This window comes from Delphinus delphis, chromosome 11 (assembly GCF_949987515.2).
Source record: "Delphinus delphis chromosome 11, mDelDel1.2, whole genome shotgun sequence".
NCBI classification, from domain to species: domain Eukaryota; kingdom Metazoa; phylum Chordata; class Mammalia; order Artiodactyla; family Delphinidae; genus Delphinus; species Delphinus delphis.
Window position 1 is genome coordinate 38,000,276 of NC_082693.1, and position 24,782 is coordinate 38,025,057.

General features: G+C 59.2%; 1 protein-coding gene across 3 annotated transcripts; it reads right to left on the reverse strand.

Annotated features, from left to right (window-relative positions):
• Positions 1-1,900: 1,900 nt before the first annotated feature.
• Positions 1,901-23,842, reverse strand: RAPGEF3 (Rap guanine nucleotide exchange factor 3). 3 transcript variants are annotated; one of them, XM_060024643.1, is made up of 29 exons: positions 23,565-23,842; positions 22,887-23,099; positions 16,864-16,917; positions 16,671-16,777; positions 16,342-16,463; positions 16,034-16,202; positions 15,338-15,422; positions 14,952-15,012; positions 14,765-14,841; positions 14,441-14,587; positions 13,779-13,891; positions 13,399-13,487; positions 13,016-13,094; positions 12,658-12,808; positions 12,497-12,579; positions 11,654-11,693; positions 11,001-11,018; positions 9,071-9,152; positions 8,641-8,787; positions 6,649-6,746; positions 6,079-6,204; positions 5,811-5,992; positions 5,476-5,566; positions 5,286-5,336; positions 4,266-4,353; positions 3,853-3,917; positions 3,336-3,390; positions 3,165-3,236; positions 1,901-2,319 (listed from the first exon to the last, which is right to left on the reverse strand). In XM_060024643.1, the coding sequence occupies exons 1-29, from the start codon at positions 23,568-23,570 to the stop codon at positions 2,201-2,203; spliced, it is 2,790 nt and encodes a 929-aa protein (XP_059880626.1). In that variant the 5' UTR covers positions 23,571-23,842; the 3' UTR covers positions 1,901-2,200. The 3 variants fall into 3 exon arrangements, with proteins under 3 accessions (XP_059880626.1, XP_059880625.1, XP_059880627.1); XM_060024642.1 differs by having other exon boundaries at positions 10,929-11,018; XM_060024644.1 differs by lacking the exon at positions 11,001-11,018.
• Positions 23,843-24,782: the final 940 nt, after the last annotated feature.

Below are 24,782 nucleotides of genomic sequence, written 5' to 3' on the forward strand. Positions count from 1 at the left end.
AGGGATACAGAAGGTGACACAGCCCTCAGGGCAAGAGGCCACTGTGACCTGGAGCCTTTCCCTCCGCAGTGGTCCAGCCCATCACTGGGGCCTTCGGCTCCCGGTCTATGTCCCCTGCCTGCCCTGGGCACTGCTTTCCTGGCAAGGCCTCTCCCTACAGGCTCAAAAGGTGTCTGGCCCCAGAGACTAAGGCAGCTAGAGGTGGCCAGGCGGTCAAGGTGGAAGGGAGATTCCTGCACAGCCAAAGCTCCTTGGGGACACGGGTGTGACCACAGGGAAGAAAAAGAGAAATGCTGATGGAGGACACCAGCCCCACCACGCTCAGCTCCCACCGTTCATCACAGGCCTGGTCTCACCCTGGGTCCGAAAGGATGGAGAAGGGCGCCTGGCTGGCCGGTCTGGCCTTTGCTGAAACGTTGACAGACAATGGGTTTAGGAGAGAAGAAAGGCCCTGGGAGTCCTGACTCACCGGGCCTGCACCTCGTGTCATGACTGCTCAGCTCTGGAAGCTTCCGTGCCTCAGGGTCCTCCATCTCTACCCATGGGCAAGGGCACACTGGCTTGGTTACCTTGCCGTCTGCTCCACCCCAGGCTGTTCCTGAGGGAGTGGGCTCCCCACTTCCTCTGAGGTGATGTTGCCCCAGCAGGCAGAGGACACAGGACAGCCGTCAGCTGTCACCTCAGCTGCAGAGGCAGAGCTGCAGTTCACTTGTTTGCCACTAAGCGCTGATCTGAGATCATCGTATCACACCCATCTTACAGATGGAGAAATGGAGGCAGAGAACTGTTCATTGACTTGCTCAGATGCACTTAGAAACCCGAGGCATAGTCCCAGTTGGGCTGCCTCCTGCCAAGGGCTCTGGCCCTTTCTGGAAGCAGTGCGTGTCCATGACCACAGGGATGAGAGGTTTGGCAGTGTGGGGGCGGGGGGAGGTGAGGGTGTGTCCAGCCTGAGCCCCAGCAGCTGTACCAGCTGCCTCCTCCTCCCAGGTATGGGCCCACTCCCTCCACATGCCCCAGGACCCTGCTGCTCAGAACCTACTCCGGGTCATCCCCAAGGCCGAGAGGCCCCTCTCGGGGTCAGACAGCGCACCTCCCCTGGCCAGGCTCAGAGCCACAGGGAGCAGAGAGGAGGGCAGCCCCACCTGGGGCTTCCTCACGTGAGTTCCCGTGGCAGGAGGGTCCTCACTGCCCATCACGGCAGCTGGCAGGGGAGAGGGGACTCCAAGCTGACAAGGCTTGCTGGCAGGAAATCTGACTCCTGGATGCCCTTAGGCCTCAGCAAGGGATGGGCTCCCCTCAGAAGCCTCGGCCTTAGCCTCTCCATAACCTCCGCCTCGCCTCGCCTCGCCTCCCGGAGCACCGCCCAGCAGGGCTGCAAGCATACGGGCAGGAAGTGGAGTGGGGAGGGGAGAGGAGGGAGGAGCGACCTCTCAGACCACTGTGGACAGCTGAGGGCCACTCCGGCCAGCCCCGTGCAGGGCTCCAGGCTCCTGCCGCTCTGGTGACCAAGGGGCTGAGGTCCAGCCGCAGTCAGCCTTGGAGCCCTGCAGGGTCCCAGAGACCATCCCGGGCAGGGGGCAGGGCTCGGCCTTCCCTGCCACACCCCCCGGGGCTGGCCCGAGAACACAGCCTCTCTGTCCGCTTAGGGTAACAATAAGTCTCCTCCGGGACCACCACTCCCAGACAAACAGCCCCGACCACACCCAGCTGTTTATCGCACAGGCCGTGGAAAGAAAAGCAGCACGGCCCCCACCCTTCCCTGCCTCCCCACCTCCCCGGGCAGCGGGCCTGCCCCTGCCACCCACATGCCACACACATGCAGACGCTCGGTCCACTGCGGAAACACACCCCAGGGGCCCGGCGATGGCCGGTCAACAAAGCCGAGAGGCATGGAATCTGGAAAAGACCTGGTGCGGAGAGCTCTCTATTGAACACACAGAGGGAGCGCTCTGCTCTCCCACCCACTCCAGGGCTTCTCTGTCCCCCATTCCTTGGCCTTGGGCCCCGGCTCATTCCATTCCGAGGTCCTCCTTGGCCACCAGTCATCAAGGGGACGGCTGCCTCCATGCCGCCCACTCCAGGGCCTCAAGTTCAGTCCGCGGAGAGCCCCTGCCCGGCGCGGCCAGCCCGTGGGCCTCCTGGCCCGGCTCGCCCTGGCTCTCCCGGCGGCCAGTGCCTGCTCCAGCCCGGCCCCTCCTCACGGCTCCAGCTCCCGGGAGAGGCGGGACAGTTCCCGCTGGTTGTCGATGACCTTCAGCTGCTGGACGTAAGCCCAGGTGCTGGCTGGACTCCGGGTGCTCAGGGACTGCTCCGAGCCTAAGTGGGGGGAGGGGGGGAGGGGTGGTCGGCGGGGGGGCGCCGCGCACTTTGTAGAGCCCACCCCTCCTCCTCCAAGGAGCAAATCGGCCTCCCTGCCCTCCGCCACCGAGCCTGCCACTTCCCAGGGCCGATCTAGAAGACACCCCGCCCCCCTGCTGGGGCAGAATAGCATGGCGGTCAAGAGCACAGACTGGAGAAAACAGGCCCCCCAAATTGCATACAGTTTAATACCCCTTTTACTAAGCTCAAAAACAACTAAAACTAAAGAATATTTTGTTGTCATATATATATGAGGTATTTAAAAGATGTGTATGTATGTGCGTGTGCATATATATTTTATCATACGTATATATAATAAACCTATTTTCCAAAACAAGAAAACGAGTAACTCAAAATTCAGGAGAGTGGCTCCCCTGGGCGGGAGGGGCACGAGGACAGGGGAGAGGGACACCACTAGGGAGATGGAAGCTATTGTCAATGTCCTCATGTTTGGCTTGGGTCCAGAGGTGCCCATTGTATTATCAGAATCTACATACATATATTAAAATAATGAGGACGGTGTGGTATGAACTGTGGATTACAGTGAATCCCATTTCATGCAACTGAAGGCCAATTAAAAGAACGCAGATCTGGAGTAAGAGTACCTGGGTCCCAGCTCTATCTAACCCTGTGGCTTCCACAGGCTTCTTCAAGGCTCCAGCCCGTTCGCACATCTTCAAGTTAGGATAACATTCTACCTACCTCACAGAGGTGTTGTGAAGCGTCATCAGCATCACGTATGCACGTGCCTGTAAATGCCAGCCATGGCCAACTCGTCAACGCCCACCCCTGCCCGCACTTACACGTGGAAATCCTGGCCGCCTGGCTGTCCTCGTGCAGGTGGGAGACTCGGCTTCTAAGCGGTGACAGAGGCACTGGCGGGTGAGAGGGGGGAGTCAGCGAGACAGGACCAAGCCAGTGCCTTGAAGGGGACACCGGTCAGGGGCACCCACGTGGGGAACCCGCCCTCTCACCGTTGCTGTGGCTTCTGCAGTGGTGCAGCATCCTCGCAGCTCTGGCCATCATTCTCTGCGGGCCAAGCAAGGACGTGAGACCCAGTGTGAGGAATGGGACCCTGGTGTGGCCTGCGGGACAGCTGAAGTGCTCGTAGGAACTAGTGGCTGTAGGAGATGGGGTCCTGTCTGCTGTGCCCCAGCTCACCCAGAAACCCAGTGGGGACCAGGCATTGGGAAGAACAGAGGTCAGGGAGGGCTTAGACGGGAGGGGGCTCCGGTTGAAGAGCAAGATAGTTGAGGCTGTCACCCCAGCACTCCCCAGTGGAGACCAGACCCTCATGAGGGCATGCAATGGAGTAATGGCTATTTTAAAGGAAGAATTCATATTTATATTGTTGAGAACAACTTTAGACCATCTCCCTCCCCATCCCCAAGCCCTTGCAAGGCCATCGTCTTGCAAGACCCAGAGACCCTCAGCCACGTGCATAGCCTGCAGCCCATTCCAGTGTCAGGCACCCACTCTCCTCGGACTCACCATCTTCTCAAAGTTGATGAGATTCTCTACCAGCGTGTGATTTCCCTCATGGATGAAGGTCATGTCTGCAAAGAGATGGGCTTTGCTCATAGGTCCCCAAACTCCTTCCCCTTCCAGCAGCCAAGGAAAGGTGAGGGGTCAATAACAGGGGGGCTCGGGCCTGTCGGTCCCCCACATGGCCCTCTTCCTCCCCAACTAACCTCCTGGAGCGATTTCCTTGTATCTCTTAGGCCTCGTATCATCGGCCATCTAATGTCTGCATGTCTTAACTCTGCTCCTACCCTGTGAACTCCTAGTTCATCTTTGTGTCCCCCAGGGCATCAGCGCACTGGAATCACTCAGAGGGTCGGATGGACACACAGGGGCAGGAATGGATGGGATGGAGACAGGGAGGTGGATACTGGCCCTCTTACCTTTGAGAAGAAGGGGCATGAACGGGATGAGGGGAGGGGAGAGCTTGGTGAGGGCCAGACGGTACACACGGTGGTTCCATGAGGGGTCCTGAGAGGGAAGAAGCCACAGTGAGAGAGGGAAGGTCCCATACACCATAACCCACCACGTGCCACAGCGCAACCAATGCCCACCGTCCCAAGGAGAGGCTGTGCACCCATCCCCTTGGAGCTCAGCTTCCTCTCGGCCCCAGATCTCACCAAGGCAGGCTCTGCGGAGGCGGGAGGGGCCTGGACCTGTGACTGCCAGTCTGCGTGATGTGGCTTCCTGGCCTCTGATTAAACCCCAAGGACACGTCGTGGCCATTATCACAGGGGCCCTGAGGTTTCATGGAAAACTCTTTCTTTTCCGTCCCTGTTTCTACCTCTTTCTCTCTAGTGGGTAAATTCCTTTGAGCCTCTTGAGCCCCAGGAGAAGTTTTTCCTCAAGCGTCTTAGAACCTTGCTGATGAAAGCACCCTGCACTAGCTCTCCCCTGAATACTGTCAAACCTTTCAAACCAGCCCCCCTAACAGCTCCTGGCAGTGGAGGGCTCGGCTCCTGAAATCTTTCCTCATCTTTTGGCCTGGGCTGGCACATGGGCTCCTTGAGTCTCCTGAGGGGCCACGGACAGGCCCCAGAACACCATGGGAGCTGAGGTCAGGACCTGCCTCCTGCGTCCTGAGGCAGGTCAGCTGGAATCCAGCGTCCCCCAGCGGTCCCCTGGCACCTCAGACCCCAGGGCCAGACACTGCCCTCATGCAGGACCTCATAGCCACAGTAAATGCCATCCCCCCAGCACACATACTGAGCGCTATAGCACACTACCCAATCACGCTAAACACCTGTTCCTCAGCCAGCACCCCAAACTCACAGGCCAAAGGGAACCAGGCCCTGACCCAGGGTAGACAAGGGGACCCAGAAGGAGACAAGGACTGGCAGAGAGGCTGCAAGGGAGCCAAGAATCGGGGTTTCTGGAGGGAGGAACCGGGGCCCAGCACTCACCAGCAGCCTCTCGAGGGCCGAGTAGAGCTTCCGGACTTTGTGGGGCAGCCTCTGTGAAGGAGAGGCAGGCGGGGCTGTCACTGCTCTGGGGTGGGAGCTCCATCCCCAAAAAGGACCCCCAGAACGGGCAGGGGCCTGACTCAGGACCGAGGTGGGAAGGCCCTGGCCTGCCCCGGCAGATGGTACTCACCTCCCAGGTCTGGGCCAGGCGGCTGATGGCCGAGTTGCTGAGGCCAAACATGATGGCAAAGAAGGAATTGAGATTCTTTTGCTCCTTGAGGCTGTGAACAGAAGACCCAGAGACCCTCAGCCACGTGCAAAGCCCCGCACCCATACAGCAGCCGGCCTGGGGTCCAGCGGCCTGCGGGCACTGGGGCCGGACGGGGTGGGGAGGCGGAGGCTCCAGGGGACCCAGGGAAGCATGGGGCTGGCAGATTTGGCAACACCCTGCCCATGGATCGGGCATTTAAGTAAAGGCAGCCTCAGGACTCCGCCCACCCAGCGCACCCAGCCCACAGCGCTCACTGGGCAGCCAGCTTGATGAACTTCCGGAGCAGCTGGGCCCGCAGGCCGGGCACAGGGCAGAGACACAGCTCCGTGGCCACCCAGTACTGCAGCTCATTGAAGCGGCGCATGAAGCGCTCCAGGTTGGCGGTGGTGACGTCCCGCAGGGGCTGGGGGCCCAGCACGTAGTGGATCAGCTCCACCTGGGCGGGGACAGCATGAGCGGTCAGCGCGGGGCAGGCGGGGAGCCCACATCGCCGGCCCCCTCCCCTCCGCTCTGCCCCTGCACCTGGTGGATGCTGTTGAAGAGGCTCCAGTCGTGGTCCGTCAGCTGGCCCGCCAGGTCCTTGGTGCTCACCAGGTCCAGCCCCTCTGCAGAGCCCACGGTGGGCCCCAGCTGCTCGGGGTGTGGGGTCTGCAGGTGGAAGAGTGCTCAGGGGGGCTGCCTGGGGAATCCGGGGGAAAGGTGCAGGGTGGGAGGAGCCTCTGTGCCCAGGGTCGGAGGAATGTCAGGGAGGGCAGGGGCTGGAGGAGCATCTGATGGAGGGGCTTCCCAAGGAGGCATGTCCCAGACAGCTCCCCGACGCTGGGACCCCTCCTTGTAGGGTGCCTGTTCTCTGGGGAACCCCTGATGAGGCAGGTCTCCCTCTTCCCCCTTGAGAGCTCCCAACCCGTTCTCCCCTCCCACATCCTGGGGACTTTCCCCATTGGCTGAGGCCAACTCCTTCCTCTTCCTCCTTAAGGCCCAGCAGCAGTCAGAGCCAGCCCTCCCCGTCTTCTCCATGTGACCCTAGCACCCACTCCTACCACCCGCAAAACGCAGCTCCTCCCCAGGCCCTGGAGCCCTGCCTGTCCCTACCAGCTTGTGCACTTCCTGAGGGTTGACAACAAAGAGCCGCTCGTTGAGTCCCAGGGATGTGGCCACACCGTGGGCATCTGGCTGCAGGCCAACAGTGTCTGCAAAGAGAGCAGAGGCTGTGCCGGGTGGGGACAGAGAGGGCGGCCAGCAAGCAACCGGAGGCAGGGTGGAGACCCCATTCAGGAGGCTGGAAGGTCTCTTCTCCCCGTAGCAGGGTTGGAGCCCTGGGCAGGTGCTCTAAATACACAGGTGCGCATGCCCACGCATCCGCACACACAGGGTAGCACGGCCCAAGGACGATGAAAGGGGAGTCTTAGTGAGACAGGCTGACGCTAGGCAACGCTGGAGTCTCAGTGAGCCTCGGCTTCCTCCTTTGTCGAACGGAGACACTAAGATTTTCCCTGACTACTCACAAGTCAAATGAAATCATTGATATAAATATAACTAGTGGCTATAAATACACGATACATATACAGGCCTTTTGAGAACTGGGAAAGGCCCTGCAGAAATCTTTGTGCGGATTTTCATCAGCTCTTGTGGACTGAGACTGGGTTTTTAGTCATATCTGAGTCCCCAGGCCCTAGACCATCAGCCTCCAAAGTAAGGTACACAAGACCATCCACGTGTCCAGGAAAAAACCTTAGCTCTTTCACTTTATTGGTTTTTCTCACCTGTTTTGCACTTCTATTTTGTGTGTTGTGTTATGATCATGTAACATTAGGGTAGGAATATACGTATGTGACTTACAAGGAAATATACACATATTATGGAGTTTGTAATAAAATATTGAGGCACGTAGGGTCTCAATAAACACTGGCTTAGAACAACTGCAACTTGCCAGGTAGCCACCAGAGGGCAGTGCTTCCCAGAGCAGCACATAGGCACAGGTGACCTCATCCTCTCTCCCCACTTCCTGAAGGAAGGAGGCTTTGCCAGTGTCCCTGCCATTCCTTGCCATTATTCTCAGCTGCCTACCCTGGGCTCCAGCTGTCAGACCTGGGCTGTGTCCTTCATGGACAACAGTGGTTTTTAATGTCCCAAGTTCTCCAAAGGCAGGTCTTAATAATCCTCATGTTGCCGTATTCCGAGCACCAGCTTTATGCTGGGTCCCGTGCTAACGGCTTTAAACACAGTAGCTTATTTAATAGCCACAGCAGTCCTATGTGATAGGTACAGTTACAGTGCTCATTCGACAGACAAGGAAACCGAAGTTCACAGAGGTTAAACGACTCGCCCAGGATCACACAGCCAGTAAGCAGTGGGTCTGGGATTCCAGCTCAGATCTGGGAGTCCACTGTCTAGGCTCTTAACCGTCAAGCTGCTCTATCTTACCTGCCATGGTACCTCTACCTCCTAACACACTGCTGGCCCACAGCTGACCCTCAAAGATGACTACAGACTAAATGAGCAACTACCCGAATTCAAAGGCTCTCGACGATGCTCTCGCTGTGTGAACTTGGGAAAATCACTGAACCCCTTTGAGCTTAAGTTTCCTTGTCTGAAAATAGGATCAGAATACCTATCTCATAAGATTGCTATTAGAGTTCAATAAATATGTAAGCATGATAATGACGTAGCAGTAGCTACGTAATAACAGATAATAACGTAGTGCTGACTATGGGTCAGACCGCATTCTAAACACTTTTATAGATGAGCTCATTTATCCTCACAATTCCTCTATGAAGCAGGCACTCTTTTCATCCCCATTTTACAGATGATGAAACAGAGCCCAGAGAGATTAAGCATCCTGCCCAGGGACAGAGAGAAGGGAGCCAAAGGGCAGAAGTCAAATGTGGGCAACAGGCCCCAGAGTTCATGCACTTCACCACATGCAAAGCACTTTGAAGAGATGTAAGAAACCTCCCAATAAATGCCAACCATCACTAACATGATAAAGATAATAGAGATGATGATAATCTTAATTCGGGGGATGGGCACGGCTCTGAGGGGGTCCCCTCCCTTGGGGCCACCCTACCCAGAGACACAACTCACCGCCCGCAGAGTTCACCTTCACCAGCACCTGCCCCTTAGTCCAGCCGTCCTCCTGGGCCAACGCCGCCATCACCTCTCTCACTGAGGCCGTCACAGGCAGCTGCAGGGTCAGCACCGAGTGGTCCGGCCGGCAGATGTCATAGGGGACTGGAGAGGAAGGCTGGCTGAGCTGTGGGGGGGGGGCTGCTTCGTCTCCCCACCCCAGGAGGGAGAGGGCAGCGACTGCAGCGGAGGGAGGGTCCCGAGCAGGCGGGCAAGGGCACTACGGAGTAGCTTGGGTGGGTGGGAGGCCCTGAGCCAAGGAGAGGGGGAGCCTGGAACACAGACCCCGAGGAGCGTGGCATGCCATCCTCGGCCAGGCGCCCCAAGGTCAAGGGTGATGACAGTAGGGTTCGAGCTATGAACTGGCTGGCTTGGACAGACCACCAACCTTTGTCCCCGACTCGGATGGCACAGTTGCTGCTGGGGAGAGGTTCATCCTGGCTGGGGAGCCAAACAGGCATGTTCCGGGCCTGAGAGGGAGAGAAAGTAAGGCCGGGAGGACACAGGAGAGCATGCAGGGACGGGGAGGGGCCTCTGTCACCAGGAGCATGGCACTCGCGGGGCACGCACACCACCCTGGGGCTCTGCTTGGCCCATGAATCTGGGCCAGGTAAGGCGCTGGGGACTGAGGCTCCTGGAGGAGACAGAGCAAAGTCTGTGCCCCCCTACGTGTGTGTTACCCCCTCTACCAGATGGGTCTAGAATTGCTCTAATACGAACACACCTCAGCTGTTGATCTCGGTTTTTTCCTCCTTCAGCTACCATTTGCTATTTGCTACATGCCAGGCTAAGTACAGGCATCTTTTAACTATCTAAATAGTCACAAAAGCCCTTTGACAAAATATTATTATCCTCATTTTATAGATGAGATCAGTGAGGCTCAGAGAGGTTAAGTAACATACCCAAAGAAACACAGCTGCTAAGTGGCCCAGCTGGAATCCTAACCCGCCACCTGCGCCCCCCCCACACACACCCCGCTCTTGTCCACCAGCACTCAACTGTGTCAGCTGCCCCGTCACCCCACAGCCCTTCCTCCATGGCCCCACCACAGTGGGCTGCTGGGGAGCCCCCGCTGGCCAGAGGCCTCCCTCACACAGCTCCTCTGCACACCGACCACTCTTTCTAACTCTTGTACTGACTCTCTACCTGCTCTGAAGGTGGCAGATCAGGTTCGGACCTTGGTTCATGGCTCTTCCCTGGATTTCCAGATCTCTGCGCTCCCCTCCGAGCTCCCCCCAGCCTCACGCACCCTCCCACTCCACCCCACCCCCGCAGATGGAAGACTCTTAAAACCATACCACTGAGCACTGAATGTTCTTCCAGGCCCTGGTCTCAAATGCCTCCTGGATCCTCCCGCGTCTGTGCTCCATCACCCCAAACTCAACACACCCCTCGGATCCCTCATCCCACCTGCCAGGCTACTCTTCCGCCATTCCCCTGGGCTCATGGTTCCTGCTGCCCAGCCCCCGCTTCCCCACGGCATGTCTCTAGTCCTGGGGTCTCCGTGTGCCCCCCTCCCCAGCCCAGGCCAACCTCAGGGTCCACCAGCCTGTGTGTTGCCTCACTCTTTATCTACTAAAACGGCCCAGCTATTCTCCGCCAGCCTCACCTCTCGAGCGCCTCCCTCTCTACCACTGCCATCTGCCTGACAAGAGCCCGATTAAGCTTCCTATCACGGCTCCCACCGTCACTGTCTGCTGGATAGCGCAGTCTCCTCAGCTGACCTATGCAATACGCAAATCTCATCTTGTCAGTCCTCGGCTCAGACACCTTCAACGGCTCACGCTGCTCTGGGGTCAAAGGCCAGGCCCCTTACCGTGGCCCACAGTGCGGGGGGGGGGGGGGGCACCTGCTCTGGCCCCTGCCCACCTCCCCCCTCTCCTCCAGGCCCAGCGGTCACTTCTCCCTGACCCTGACCCGGAGTCAGCCCTCCCCTTCCCGTCTCCAGAGACCCCTGTCTTCGCCCTTATACAGCATGAGATTGCCCTGCAGCCCCGTCCCTCGCTTCGCTGCAAGCCCCTCGAGGCCAGCGTGGCTCCCCCCGCCCCCTACGGCATCCTCGGCACCTAACGCAGTGCCCGCCGGCCGTTCCCTGAGTGGCAACCACAGGCTGGGGAGACAGAGGTCAAGGCCCTTCACGCGGGCATTCCAGTGGGACATGACAGACACCAACAGACAATAAGCAAGTACACAAACAAAGAAAACAATTCCACTGGGATAATGCTTTGAGGAAAACCATAGAGGACACCTTGGAGGGGAGCCGGTGGGAGAGGGGCCAGCAGGTAAGGGCAGGAGACTGAGGAGGGGCTGAACTTCACCTTTAGCCGAAAAGGAGCCTGCGAGGAGGAGGGGGGAGCAGGATGAGGTGGGAGAAGCAGCTGGGCGCTGCAGGCCCAGGTGAGGCATCTAGGTGTTATTCCCAATGCATGAGCCCCCAGCCAGCCCCAACTTAGCTGCCCAGCCCCTTCCGCCCCATCCCTCAAATCTCGTGCCCATCACGGCTCTTCCTCCTGCTTCCCCCCGCCCCGCCTGCTGCTGGGAATGGCACTGGGATCTCGGCCTGCCTTCCTCTGGGCTCCCTGCACTGGCCCCCAGGAACCCCTGGGCTTCCGAGGCTACCCCCAGGCACCACCCCTCACCTCCCAGGTGGGAACTGCTAGCTGGCTCTAACTGTGAGCATGAATCACCTCCCGGATGGAATAACAGCCCCCTGGCTTGGGGGAGGCGGGGGGAGCAGTGACCTTAGACCTCTGTGTCTCCCTGCAGGGCCTGGCCCCAGCGCCACATGCAGCCTGAGCTCCATGAACACCTATCCCAGACCCAAGGATGTGCCTGGGGCCGACAGGGGACGGGGGGGCTGCCCACGCAGAGCCCCTTCGGTAGGGGCTGAAGGAGGGGCCCGGCGGTCCCTGGAGGAGTGGGGACAGCTGGGGCCCCGCAGAAGCGAGAGGACCTCATTCGGGGCAGACACCTTCATCTGCGGAGATGCGTTCCCACAGCCATTTTCCAACCTGTGGAGCAAGAGAGGAGCGAGGTGAGAGTGGCGGGCAGGGCCCCCTGCAGGCGGGATGACATGGGGTCAGGAGCAGAGAGGACGACACGGGCTCTGGATTCTACCTGCCCTCACCAGAGGCTCAGAGGTTTGCAGATTTGGTGAGGATCAAAGATTTGGTGAGACAGGCAAGACTCGAAATCCAGCCCCTGGATCCTGGGATTTTCCCAGGCCAGCAAGGGAGGGAAAGAGAGCTCAAGGGAGAAAGGGACGCGGTGTCCGGGCAGGCAGCCTGCACAGGAGCTCTCCCTGGACCTCAGCCGCCCCCATGGGATGCCTGGGAGGGCGGGAAGGTCTCGGAAGGCGAGGTAAACGCTAGGAAATTGACCGGGCTGGCCGGCAGAAGCTGGCACCACGGGTGCTTGGCAATAATTAGGAGGCAGTGAGCACAGCAGGTGTGCTGGGGCTAGAAGGATGGCCCACGAATGACTGTGGCTGCGTGAGCACACGGAGGAGCACGTGATGGGAGGGCGAGTAGCAAGGGGACCGGTAAGAACACTAACAAGTCTAGACAAGTGAGCACAGCACACCCTGAGCTGCACTCTTCAGGTGCAGTGAGGGGTAGGTATTCTCCCAGTTTTACAGACAAGAGCTGAAGCCCTAGGGGGTGGGGGGGCAGTGAGGGTAATGGGCTCAGGGCGGCATAGCTACAGTGGTGCAGCCTGGACTGAAGCCACGTGCTTGGCCCCAGAGGCAGTGCTCTCCATCCCCGCTGCGCCGCCCGTCCCCCAGGTGACGAGTTAACCTGAGCCAAAGCATCACCTGTGGTGTCGCCGCCTCTCTGGCCACTGCTCCCGCAGCAGGTTGCAAAGCCGGGCATCCCTGCTCACCAGGTCTGACAGTTTCTGGGAGGAGCCAAAGTTCACTGAGACTCCACATCCACCCTGGGCAGCCCGGTCCAGCCCTGCCTCACGCCCAGGTACCTGGAGGAAGCTGGTGGCCACAGGGTCGGTGTGGAGCATGGGGCCGTACAGGGCCACCCACTGGCTGACCAGCCGCAGGATCTGTTGTCTCTTGTTGCAGATGTAGGTGCTGCACTCCTGCTCGCTGCCTCCCACGGGCTCCGCGTGGAAAGTGGGCACCCGTCAAGGGAACCACAACATCTAACCAGACCACCCACCACACCTTGGGCAAGGGAGGGGCAGGACGCCCAGAGCCCATATGCACAAGCTGGGCCTGGCACGATGCTGGTACTTCGGGGGGTTCAGCACAGCCACGATACGAGGGATTCCTTCTCCCCACTCCACACGCCATCCTAATCCCCTGGGGCCGGAAGGATATTGGTGCAGGAGGGCAGCGCAAAGCTGGGCAGTGGGCATGAAGACACTGTGGGTCAGGAGGAAGTCGCTGAGGAATGTCTCTGTAGGGCAGGGACAGGGGACAGGTGGGGGCTTCAGCGGTCACGTCTACTGAGCACAAGTATATGCACAGCTGGAGCATCCCTTTCCCCAATCCCACCACGGGCAAGGGACCAGCGATGCCCAGTCCCTGTCACCGCGCTTCCCACCCAAACCAAGAACACAGGAATGCAAACTTCCTGTCAACTGACCAAATGGATCAAACTAGCACCCGATGAGGTCAGACGGCAGGGTGCCTGGCCCTCTCCCATGCTGTGCTGACCACCCAATGAGTCAGAGAGCAGTCAGGGTGTCTCCTGCCCCTACCTGTTGGGTCATGAGCACTGGAATCAGGCCGCATGGCCTCCAACAGAAGTTCTAGGATCTTCTCCGGGGTGCCAGACATCACTATATACCTAGCAGAAGCAGCCAGTCCATAGCACTTATGCCACGACTCCCCTTCCCACAGCCGGGGCAGACATCAATAATCAATCATATCACTCATCCCTATTTGCCAGCCCTCTCTCACCTTGGGGTGGAGGGGGGACCAACTCAGGGGATGCCTCTTAGTCCCTGGAAGCCTCTCCACCCCCAGGTGGCCAGAGGGCAGGGGTATGACACGGGGAAGGGAGTAAAGCCTGGGAAATGGAAGGAGAGGAGGTGGGCAAGAGAGGTGGTATGGAAAGGGAGCATGGTGGGTATGTTACCGGTTCCTGCCTGGGGTTGGGGGACGAGAAGGGCCAGTGCCCTGAGAGGTTCTCTCCAGCACCAACACCACTTTGCCATGTTCTTCCAGCCTCATGGTCTTTGCTTCCACATCCTGGAGAACAAGCCAACACCCAGTGCTCAACATACACCATGACTCCTTTCCCCACCCTACAGCTTCTCCCTCTCCCTCCCCCATTCCAAACGCTGAACCCCACAAGGCTCCCACAGGGACCCTCAGCCCTTCTCCCACTCCATTCAGTGCCCATGACCTTGGTTTTAACCCCCACTCCTACCCCTGCCCATCACCCAGCCTGAGCCCTTCCTCCACCCCATCCCTCCCAGGGCTCCCTCCGTGGATCCCACGCTCCATTATGCTGCACCCCCTTGCACCCTAGACCCCCACCCCTCTGTAAGCCCAGCCCCTGGTCTCCCACCCGAGCCAGGGTCCCCAGGGCTCGCTGGCCCTCCTCAGCACGCTCTGCACCTCCTCACACACGCAGGGCTGGGCTGCCACCTGCAGCCAGCGCCCCGAGCTTCTCCACCCTCGACCTCTCCTTGACCCTTAAAGGCTCTCTCTGGTCTTTACTCTTTGCCCCACACCATTTCTCCAGAGACATGTCCCTGCCACGTCCCCTGCCCTCCCCACCCCCAGCAATGGCACCTTGATGATACGGTTGAAGTCCTGCTTGTCCACGCGAAGAAAATGGCAGTTGTCCTCTCGCAGGATGATGGTGGCTGCCCGGGGTGCGTCGTTCACCAGAGCCAGCTGTCCGAAGTCGTCTCCCTCGTGCACTGTGGTCACCAGGCCCTGCAGCCAGGCCTGAGTCACAGCCCAGCCCCACCGCCCAGCCCTCGCCGGGACAGACCCATGGCGGACAGAGCCACCAAGGCAGGAGGAGACCCGGGAGATTGGCAGCCTTGGGTCTATTAAAGGCACTGCCCATGAGGTCAACCCCAGGGGGCTGGGCAGGGAGGGAAGACTCACCTTGCCGTGGGTCACCACGTTGACAGATCCCTTCCAGATGATGTACCAGGAGGTGCCCTTGTCCCCCTGGCTGAACACTGAGAGAAGCACAGATCAGACATGCCCCCGGGGACCCATCACTTCTTCCCTGTGGCCTCCGCCCATGTCCAGGTCCCTGGTGCCCAGCTTCCCATCCCGTCTGACTTACACACGGTCCCTGCCTTGCTGTGTGGTTCAAAGAGCAGAACTGCCGCTAATTCCCGCTTCACCTGGGGGTGGGGAGAGGAGGGTCAATGAGGTGAGTTCAGGGGAAGAGGGAGCATGTGAGGCGGTTAGGTCCGAAGCCACAAGTGCTCAGGGGACAGAGATGTAGTTAGGTCAGGTGACCTGGGATTCAGCGGGAGACAAAGCAAGGGGAAGAAATGGGCAAAGAGAGGCAGAAGGGCTTACAGATAAGGATGCCGGGGGCAAGAAATTAGACTGAGGTTTCCCAGCCACAGGCAGAAGGGGAGGGGAATGTCTTCTGGCCCAGCAGCGGTCACAGGGAAGGGAGGTTTGGGGGTGGGGAGGGCAGGGCTGGGTCGGGGGACTGACCGAGTTGGAGAGGTGGGCCACGGCCTTGATGTGCAGCAGCTCCTCAAAGATGAGGTCCAGCTCCTCGTCTGTGCGCTGACCGGGGCTGCGGGCACAGGAAGGCGGGGAAGAAGTGATGAGCTGTGGGCCCAAGGCCAGGAGCGGGAAGCCACCACGTCCACCCAGCTTGGGCCTGGGCCAGCCGGTGCCCCAGCAGTAGCTGTTTATCAATAGTGGGCCAGTCTTTACCGGGAGCACACTGTGTGCCAGACACGGGGCCATGCGCTTTACACGCATTACCTCATTCCACCCTCACGACAACCCCATGACGTTGGTATTGTTATCCTTTGACAGAAGAGGAAGCCGGCATGGAGAGGCCCAAGGTCACCGAGCTAGTAGCCAGTGGAACTGGAATTTGAACGCAGACCTGCCGGCGGATTCCAAAGCCTTCCGTCTCTCTGCATTGCAGAGTGGGTAGCGTCTCCGGAGGCCACGTGTCCCACGGCCTCAGTTACAGAGGAAGGACCATGTTCAGAGGGGGAAGGAGGGCTCGAGATCACACAGCAAGTCCATGGCGGAATGCAGACCAGAGCTCAGGCCTCTGGTCCAGCCAGGGTCCCTTCCCTCCACAAAAAGTAAGGGACCACCCCCTCAGAGGGGAAACCGAAACTACCGAGTCCGAGAGCAGGGCTGCGAGATGCAAGGCGCCCGACTTACGGCTTTCGAAGCGCCACCGTGAGCAGGGCGTCAGGCCCCCGCTGGGAGAGCAGGGCCAGAGCCTCAACGAGCTCCTCCTCCAGCTCGTGGAGGCCTGCAGGCTCCGGCTCCGGCCCGGGGAAACGGTAGAATTGGGTATCTCGATCCTGGAAGGCCCAGTCGTGTTTCACTGGGGGGCAGAGGCCCAGGCGTGGGGGAGGAGAGGAAATTGAGGCCACGTGGGTATGAGGCCCCCTGCTGCAATGCCCACCAGTGCCTGCTCCCCAGGACTGCCCAGCCCCGGGCACCCACCCAGGGCTAGGGCTCACCATGACAGAGGGCACCTTCATCCAGCAGCACCTGGCAGATTCCCACGGCTTGGCTCCGGGAATGGACCCCCAGCCCCAGGGCCAAGATCCCATCCACCAGTTCCCGGCCAGAGCAGCATTGCCTGGGAGGTGAAGGGGCCAGGGAAGAAGAAGGAGTCTCAAATGGCAGGACGGGAGAGGCGAGAGGGAAGAACACTCCATCTGAAAAGCACCTGGGTCTAGAAGCAGGGCTGGGCCCAGGTGCCTGGACAGAGTGAAAGGGAAAGAAAACAGGGGGTGGGGAGGATTTGGAGGGGGTGCGCGAGGAGGTAGCCAAGGCCACCACTCACCGGTGGAGTCGGAGGTGGTACTTTCGGTCTCGGATGAGGTTGGGGCAGGTGGCCAGGAGATGCCGATGCAGCTGCTTCCCCGCCCTCAGCACCCGCTCCGTGGAGGCCTAGGGGCCCGGAGAGGCACAGCTGGCTCAGGCCCTGAAGCCCTCGCTGTGCTCCGCCTCCCAGCTCCACCCCTCGTGGCTTGTACCTGCTCGAGGCTCACGCTGAAATCCAGGGACTCCTCGCTGTTGGTGAGTGGCGTCTGAGGGCGGTGGGAGGGTTTGAGTATTAGTGCCAGGCCTTTAAACCCAGCTGTCAGATGCCCACCCCCGTCAGTCCCAGCCCCTGCCCAGTCCCCGACTCCAGGCGTCCACTTAGCTACTCTTTCAACAAATACTCACTGAGCACCCCCCATATGCCAGGCGTCCGCCTCATGCCCGCCCTGCTGCCCTATCCCCAGACCCTTGTCTTGCTTCCTGACTCCAGCGGTACATCCCCACAGATGAGATTCCAGTTCTGCTTACTCAGGGCCCAGGTGTGCCCAGGCTCCCAGGTAAACTGCACCGTGTAGGGAAGGGGCACAGTGGAGCTGGGGGGAGCATGACGACGTGAGATAAGAAGGCCAGGGAGAGGCCAGAAAGTGAGCAGCTCGGGAGGCCTGGCGTCCCAGGGCCTCCTGCCAGGCCAGGGTCAGTCCCCAGTCACAGGGCCGTGGGCGAAACTCCTGCCCTCCGTGGGCCTCGGTGCAGACTGGTAGTTAAAAATACAAACCCTGGAGCCGACTCCTGGATTCAAATCCCTGCTCCTCTGTTTACTAGCAGTGTGACCCTGAATATATGATTTAACCTCTCCCTGCCTATAAATCTATAAAACATTCCTAACAACAATTCAGGCTTTAGGAAGGATTATGTGAGTTAATAGAGATCACATGTTTAAAGCACTGCCTGACATATACGTGTAATTGTATATACATGTTAGTTATTATTACTGATCTGTGAAGCTGGAAGGCCCCTTTCCTCTCCAAGATGCCGTCGCTGCTAGCTCATAAATAGCCCTGTAACAGTGAGTCAGTCTTGCTAGCACACAGGACAGCTCTGGAAGACGGGGTTTACGTACAAATCATTGGAGAACGAGGTCTCCCTGCCCTTGGCATCAACTGGGCATCCAGGACTCCTGGGCCTGTGTGCCCTGGGATGTCGGCCATGAAAGCCTCCCATGGCCCTCTTTTCCTGCCACCTGAGGACTGGAATTTGTGGGCATCTCTGGACAGGATGCCCTACCCTCTATGAGCCATCCCAAAGGCAGGCACTTGAAGTTTACAAAGTATGTCTACCTCCATGATTTCATCTGATCTCATATAGAATAGGATCAGGTGGGAAGTAGGCAGAGCAGGTATTGTCTATCCCCCCTGACTTAGGAAGAAACAAAAGTCTAGAGATGAAGTGCGCTTGTAACTCAGACACAGCCGCACAGTCACGGATAAACTCAAGTTCCTACCAGAAGTGCTCACATTCTTGGTCCCACTCCACCCACCACACCTGCCTGTTTCCTCTCCCGTCCCACTTCTCTCTGCTGCTTTCCCATCCGCACACAGGGCCTGAAGAGGACCTGGCTGGGGAGCTAGGGTACGACCAGGCCTGGGGCCACAGTCCCCTCCCCTGGTCCCAGCATCCTCCCACCGTGTGCCAGGCAGAGGCCTGAGGTCTGGCGCGCGTAGGTGCCTGGCCCAACGCCGGGCGGAAGTCGCTAGGTGTCCCATAGGTATCCCTGACCCGGTCATGGGGCCCATCCTGGTGCCAGACATAGCCCTGGAGACTTACTGACAGGAAACGAGGAGGGGGAAGGGCAGGAGTTCTACCCAGCCAGCCCCCTGTGTTGGAACAAACAGTACCGAGTGCTAATGACTTGTTGTTGTAGCTGTCAGAGTGCCCAGGTGGCCCCAGTCCCTGCCCCAAGTCCCTTCGGTGCCCACGACCCAGGCTCCCGCGCACACACACTCCCTTCCTGGTATTATTGTGACCCCGCAGGGCACATCAGGAGGGGAGGTGCCTGGTCACGTGGCCAGGCTGGTCAAGACTCAGATCTCAGATCCTCAGGCCTTGCTTAAAGCACTTCCTGTCCTGCCCCAGGGGATGTGCACGGAGGCTGAAGGCTCGGAAGCTGGGGGCTCTGGCCCATCAGAGCTGAGGAAGGCATCCTTCTCATTTTGCGAGGAAAGCAGGAGCCCAGAGGGATGAAGCAACTTGTCCAGAGTCACACAACCGCTTAGAAATTTAAGATCCCACTGCATAACCCTACCAACGCTGACCCTGAAGTAGGTGTTTGTCTCCTATTTCACAGCTAGAGAAAAGGAGGCTCAGAGGTTACATAACCTGCCCTGTGAGCCGGTAAACAGGAGCACCAGGATTCACGCTGTGCCTCTCCGACTCCAAAGCCAACGTCCTTAGCCACCAAGCCCTACCATATCCCATGGTGCCTCCGCGGCCCCGTGCTTCCCCCACTGTGTGCCATGAAAGCAGAGATGAGAGAGGTGAATGCCGCCCTCAGGAATGTTCCACGGGCAAGGAAGTTTGGAAAATACTGGGTTAGACCAAGTTCCATAGCCCCTCTGGACCCCTGCCATGTTCCCAGCATCGGGTTGGAGGCGCTATTCCAGAGCAGCAGGTGTGTGGGCTCCGGAGCCAGGCACCTGGGTTCAAATCTCGGTTCCCCATTACCAGCTGGCTGTGTGACCTTGGGCTGCTTATAAATGTCTCTGTGCTTCAGCGTTCGGTAACATGGGGTTGATGATAACAGCACCTGTCCCACAGGGTAATTCTGAGGATCCGATGAGTTCATAACATGCAGCATTCGAAGCCGCGCCTGCTCTGTAGTAACTGCTTAGTCAGTGTTAAGTACCTTGATGTAACATTATTATTTCATGCTGGGCACCTGTCATCTGGACACAGTGCAAGAAATGTTGTACTTCCGCTGACCCTGTCCCTGATCTGATAACCCTGAGTGTCAGCTTAGAGGGTTCTCAGCTGGAGAGCAGTGGCTGGTACGGCAGGGGTGAAGGCCCTCACCCACCGCCTCCTCTCATGTCTGGACAGGAAGGACTCAGGGTGGAAGAGGAGGTCCCAGCTAGCTTCCCTGGCATCAGCACCATGGCCTGCCCCACCCCCGTCACTGAGGGTCGGAGTCGCGCTGGAGGGGCAGGCACAGAGCCAGAAAGCCATGTTGGGACCCGTCAGACCAGTTCCCTTAGGCCACAGCTAGGGTCTCAGGCCAGGGCTGTGTGTACGATGGGACTGGGAAAGGATGCATGAGTGGGGGTGATGTTTTGGGGTGTCGGTGTTACCATCCACAGCAATAGAAAGTCCACTACGAGCTTGAACTCTGCAGCCAGATCGCCTAGGACCAAAACCCAGCTTTGTCCCTTAGCAGCTGTGTGACCCTAGACCTCTCACTTAGCCTCTCTGTGCTTCTGCTTTCGCATCTATAAAATGAGATGATGGCATTAGTAGCTATCTCACAGGGCTGCTGTGAGATTATCTGGTATGACAAAGTAAGCTCATAATAGCGCCTGGGATATAAATACTACACAACGATTAGCTACTACCATGATTTGGACAGGTTGGATGAAAGCATGTTTTCTGAGTTCGAGAATAGAGCCACGTCCCCCAAATAAGTCACTCAAAGAGAAGCATCCCAGGCTTCTCTGAGCTGGTAGGACCCAGCAGAGGTCGTCCTGATCTCGCCCCTGCCTCTAGACAGATCGGTCCCTCTGTAGGCTCCCGGACGTCGGACAAGATCTCATCTCCCCTTCATGTTTTCCAAAGGAGACGTCCTTCCATCCCATTCCAGCATCAGCTTTGCCGTGGTTGGTAAGTCCTTTCTGTATCTAACCTCAGGCCCTCCTGCTGTAACCTGCTTTCATTTTCTCTTGTCCTGGTCTAGTAGGAACAGAAAGTGCTCTCTTCAGACCTCAGGAGGTTGATGGGTTTCCCCCTTGATTTTCTAAGAGGGGGGCATGGCCTGAATAACTCCCAGCACTGCCCTCCTGGGGCTCTGGGCCCCACCTCCTTTCGACATCCACCCTTCACCCTGTGTGTGCACGCTCCCTGCCGGGTACTTGTTCCCTCATGTGAGCCCCTCCTCGGCCAAAGGCATCATCCAGAGAAGAGAGGTACAGCTCACAGGTACCCAGAGTCTCTTAAACACAGACGCCGTATGCTAACACATATATATGGAATCTAAGGAAAAAAAAAAAAAAAAAGGTCATGAAGAACCTAGGGGTAAGATGGGAATAAAGACATAGGCCTACTAGAGCATGGACTTGAGGATATGGGGAGGGGGAAGGGTAAGCTGTGACAAAGTGAGAGAGTGGCATGGACATATATACACTACCAAACGTAAAATCGATAGCTAGTGGGAAGCAGCCGCATAGCACAGGGAGATCAGCTCGGTGCTTTGTGACCACCTAAAGGGGTGGGATAGGGAGGGTGGGAGGGAGGGAGACACAAGGGGGAAGAGATATGGGAACATATGTATATGTATAACTGATTCACTTTGTTATAAAGCAGAAACTAACACACCATTGTAAAGCAATGATACTCCAATAAAGATGTTAAAAAAAAAAAACAACACCACAGACGCAACGGGCTGAAACCACCTCTGCCCCCCCACTCCCCAGAGATGGTCCTCAGGAGAGGATGTGCCCCGTCTCTAGCCCTGAAAATCTAAGTTCCCTCTAATCACCAACACCCACACATACCTGGCAGGGGAGGGGCTTTGTTTCTGTGCCTCTGACCCCATTTTTTACTCCACTAACCCTCACCCTCACTCTTCCAGCCTCCCCATGCATACCAGCCCTTCAATTCTGGGGGACTGGGGGAGCCAGGAGACAGCCTGGCGGCCTCTTCCACCCCCTCCCAGACTTTGGGTCCCAGGGGATCCTCCAGTGACCTCATTGTCCCGGCACCTGACCTTCCCCCCACTCCCCACCTTGCCTCTACAAGCTGGGAAGGGGACAGGAAATGCACAAGTAATTATAGCCTGAGAGGGAAAGAGGGAGGGAGGGTTCCAGCCCACTGGCTCCAAGCAGTAGCTACTGCCAGTGACCTGGAGGGTGAGGGGGGCAGACAGCGAAGCCCAGAGGGAACCCAGCTCCCCTGCCCCCTCCAGAGCGTCATCTGGAACAGGACCCAGGCCCATGAGGCCCCTTGTCAGGAAGACCCAGGGAGGGAGGGGTTGGGGGAGAGCTGGGGACTGACACCTAGATTCTCCTCCCGATTCCCATTGCAAGGAGAACCCCATCACCTTGGTGGGCTTCAGTTTTCTCAACCCAGCTTCATATTTTGGTAAATATAAATGGTGGTTGGGTGAGGTAGGAGGAAGGAGGCAGAAAGTGGTGGTCATTCTACTCAGAGGAATTTGCTGATAAGAGAGGAGCTCTCCCAAGCCCTGCTTTCTCTCCGCCCCTTTGCCCAAGCACTCTCCCCGCACTCACCTCCACCCAGGCTGGGCACAGGTAATAGACACAACGAATCTCAGGTGAAGAACCTATTAAGTCTGGGTGGTTGGGGAGAGCTTCTCTGTGATTTGGATCCTGCAACCTTTATCCTGCCCCCCCAGCCCCCCCACATCCTTCCCCCACACCCTTTCTCTCTCCTTCATTCTTGCAGCTCCAGAGAGATTCTTCACCGGCAAAGGGAGCTCCGTTCATCTCAGAGACTCCAAACTTCTCAGAATTCTCCCCTGAGCCCCTCAAAGCCAGATGCCAAGCAATGTTCACATGACCACCTCACCCCGAAATCCAAAAGCAGACTCGATGCAGTTCAGCCCTCACTAAAGGAGAATGTTGTCGCGGCGATGTTTAAAGAACAGTAACCAAGCTTACCTCACACCCGCCCCACTTGACCTGGTCCCCAGCATTTCATACATGCCTCCCACCACCACCTGGAGAACACGCAAGCACCTAACTCTAGGCACACAGAGGTGACAACTAAATGACAGATCCCTGTACCCCTCCCCTCATGCCTGAATGGGGGGACTTGGGCACCACATGCACACGCAGTGCAGCTGTGTGAGCCACCCGCACACTGCAGCCGAGCTGCCTGACCCACTGTCCACCCCAGCTGTCCCCCTCATGCCCCCAGAGCGAGCTGGGCCGCCGGAAGCATGCCCGTTCTTCCGGTCAGGGCCCCCTCCAGCCCTGGTGCCTGGCCCGGGCAGGGGGTGGGCACTCACCCAGCGAAGCCCCTGGATGCAGCTGGGGCGCTGGTGCTCAAGCAGCAGCTGGTAGGAGCAGCTCCGGGACCGGTGCATCCTCCTCAGCACCATGTTGAATAGCGTCCCCTCCGGCACCACGTCCGGGAGCCCTCCCACCGGCGGGGCTCCCAGAACTGAGCTGTCCTCCACAGCCAGGCCCACCTGCCAGCGGCTTTCACCTGGCCAGCTCACCTGTGACGGGAGGAGGAAGGCAGACAGCCATGAGGCCGGGCCTGGGGCAGCTGGACCAAGGCACAACTGCCCCAGGCAGAACCACTTCCCTAGAGTCCTCTGGACTGGTCAGGCGGAGGTGCTGCATCCCTGCCAGGAGCCGGGGGAGGGACAGGAAGACCTTCACTGGGGCCTGCCGGTCTGGCGCACTTAGGGGTCTCCAGCTGGCGCACCAGAGATCAGGTCCTTCTTCCCGGTCTTCTGGGGAATTCTGCCCCACTCCACCGCCCATGGCCCTGCAGGGATCTCCACCGACTCCCGGTATGGGACTACGGACTCTGGATGCCCCAGAAATGCAGCTTCAGCTCAAACCATTCGTTTCTCCACCTCCCTCACCCCTGACCAAGCCTCTCTCTCCCACCCCAACTCCCCGACCGTGCCAGCTTCCTCTCCGGCTCCTCCTCCCCCTAACCCCACCTTACCCACCTTCATATTCTTCCTCGAGCTCGCACAGCCGTGCAGCCTCTAGCAAAAGGCGGGGGCTGACGGGAGACCCCCCGCCCCCCTTCCCCCCGCCAACAGCGAGCCCCTGCTGTAAGTCCCAGGCGAAGTGAGCAGGCCAATTCCTGGCTGGACCCGCTGCCAGGGCAGCCCGAGCCAGGCTGGGTTGAGAGGCTCCTCTTGGGTGGGGGGAAAGCTGGGGACTTGAGGGGCGGTGTTCCCCCACCCCCAGCGACAAGGAGCCCCGAGCCTCCCCTCCGTCCCAGACGAAAGAGCCAGCTGGCACCGGGCGCTGAAGCGAGGCTGCAGCTGGCACTGGTCCGGGCGGGAGCTGTCACACCCCCTGCGCGGCCCGCCCTCTTCCCTTCCCGGGAAGGACCGGGAGGGCGGGGAGGACGCGCCAGGCCTTACAGTAGGGAAGGGGGCGGGGGCGGGGGCGGGCACGGGCGAGGGGCGGAGTCTCGAGCCCAGGGTGAGCCGAGCCGGCGGGAGCCCGGGTCCCGAGAAACCCTGGCGGGCCGGAGCGCCCTTGGGTTGCGAGCCGGGGCCGCGGCGGCGGGGGTGTCGGGCTAGGGGCTGCGGGCCGCTACACCGGCCGCCACGTGGCCGGGAGGAGAAATGCAAACAAGGAAACCGGGGGAAGGGGGAAGGGGGTGAGTCATTGCGGCCCCACCCGGGAGGGAAATCCGGGCTGGGGCCGCTTCCCGGCCGGCCGGGGGCCTCCTGCCTCCTGTTTCGGTTCAGGGTCTCGAACAGGCCGGGGGAGGGATGGGGCCGTTTTCCCGCAGGGAATCCCGCTGCCGAGCCTCCCACTGCCGCGCTTCTATGCACACACCCCGTCCGCCCCCTTCTCCCCGCCCTACACACACACACACCCGCCGCGGGTGGGGACACTGAGGCTGGAGAGGCAGGACGGCGCTCGGGGACTGTGGGCGCTGGAGGTGGGGCTGAGATCCCAGAGGAGCTGGGCTAGAAGGCCACGCCCCCGGCGGGTGAAGGTCGAGCTCGGGATTCCAGAGTCCTAGGCGGGCTCTGTGTGGAAAGCCATCGCCTCCCTGGGCCTCAGTTCCCATCGCCGCGCTGCTGGCCCAGCGCCCCCTCTTCGCTCCACTCCTGCTTCTGAGTCCGCGGAGAGACAGTGGCTCCGGGACAGCAGCTCCCCCAGCGCCGGCGCCGTAACTGCTCAGGGCGTCACCGAGGGTT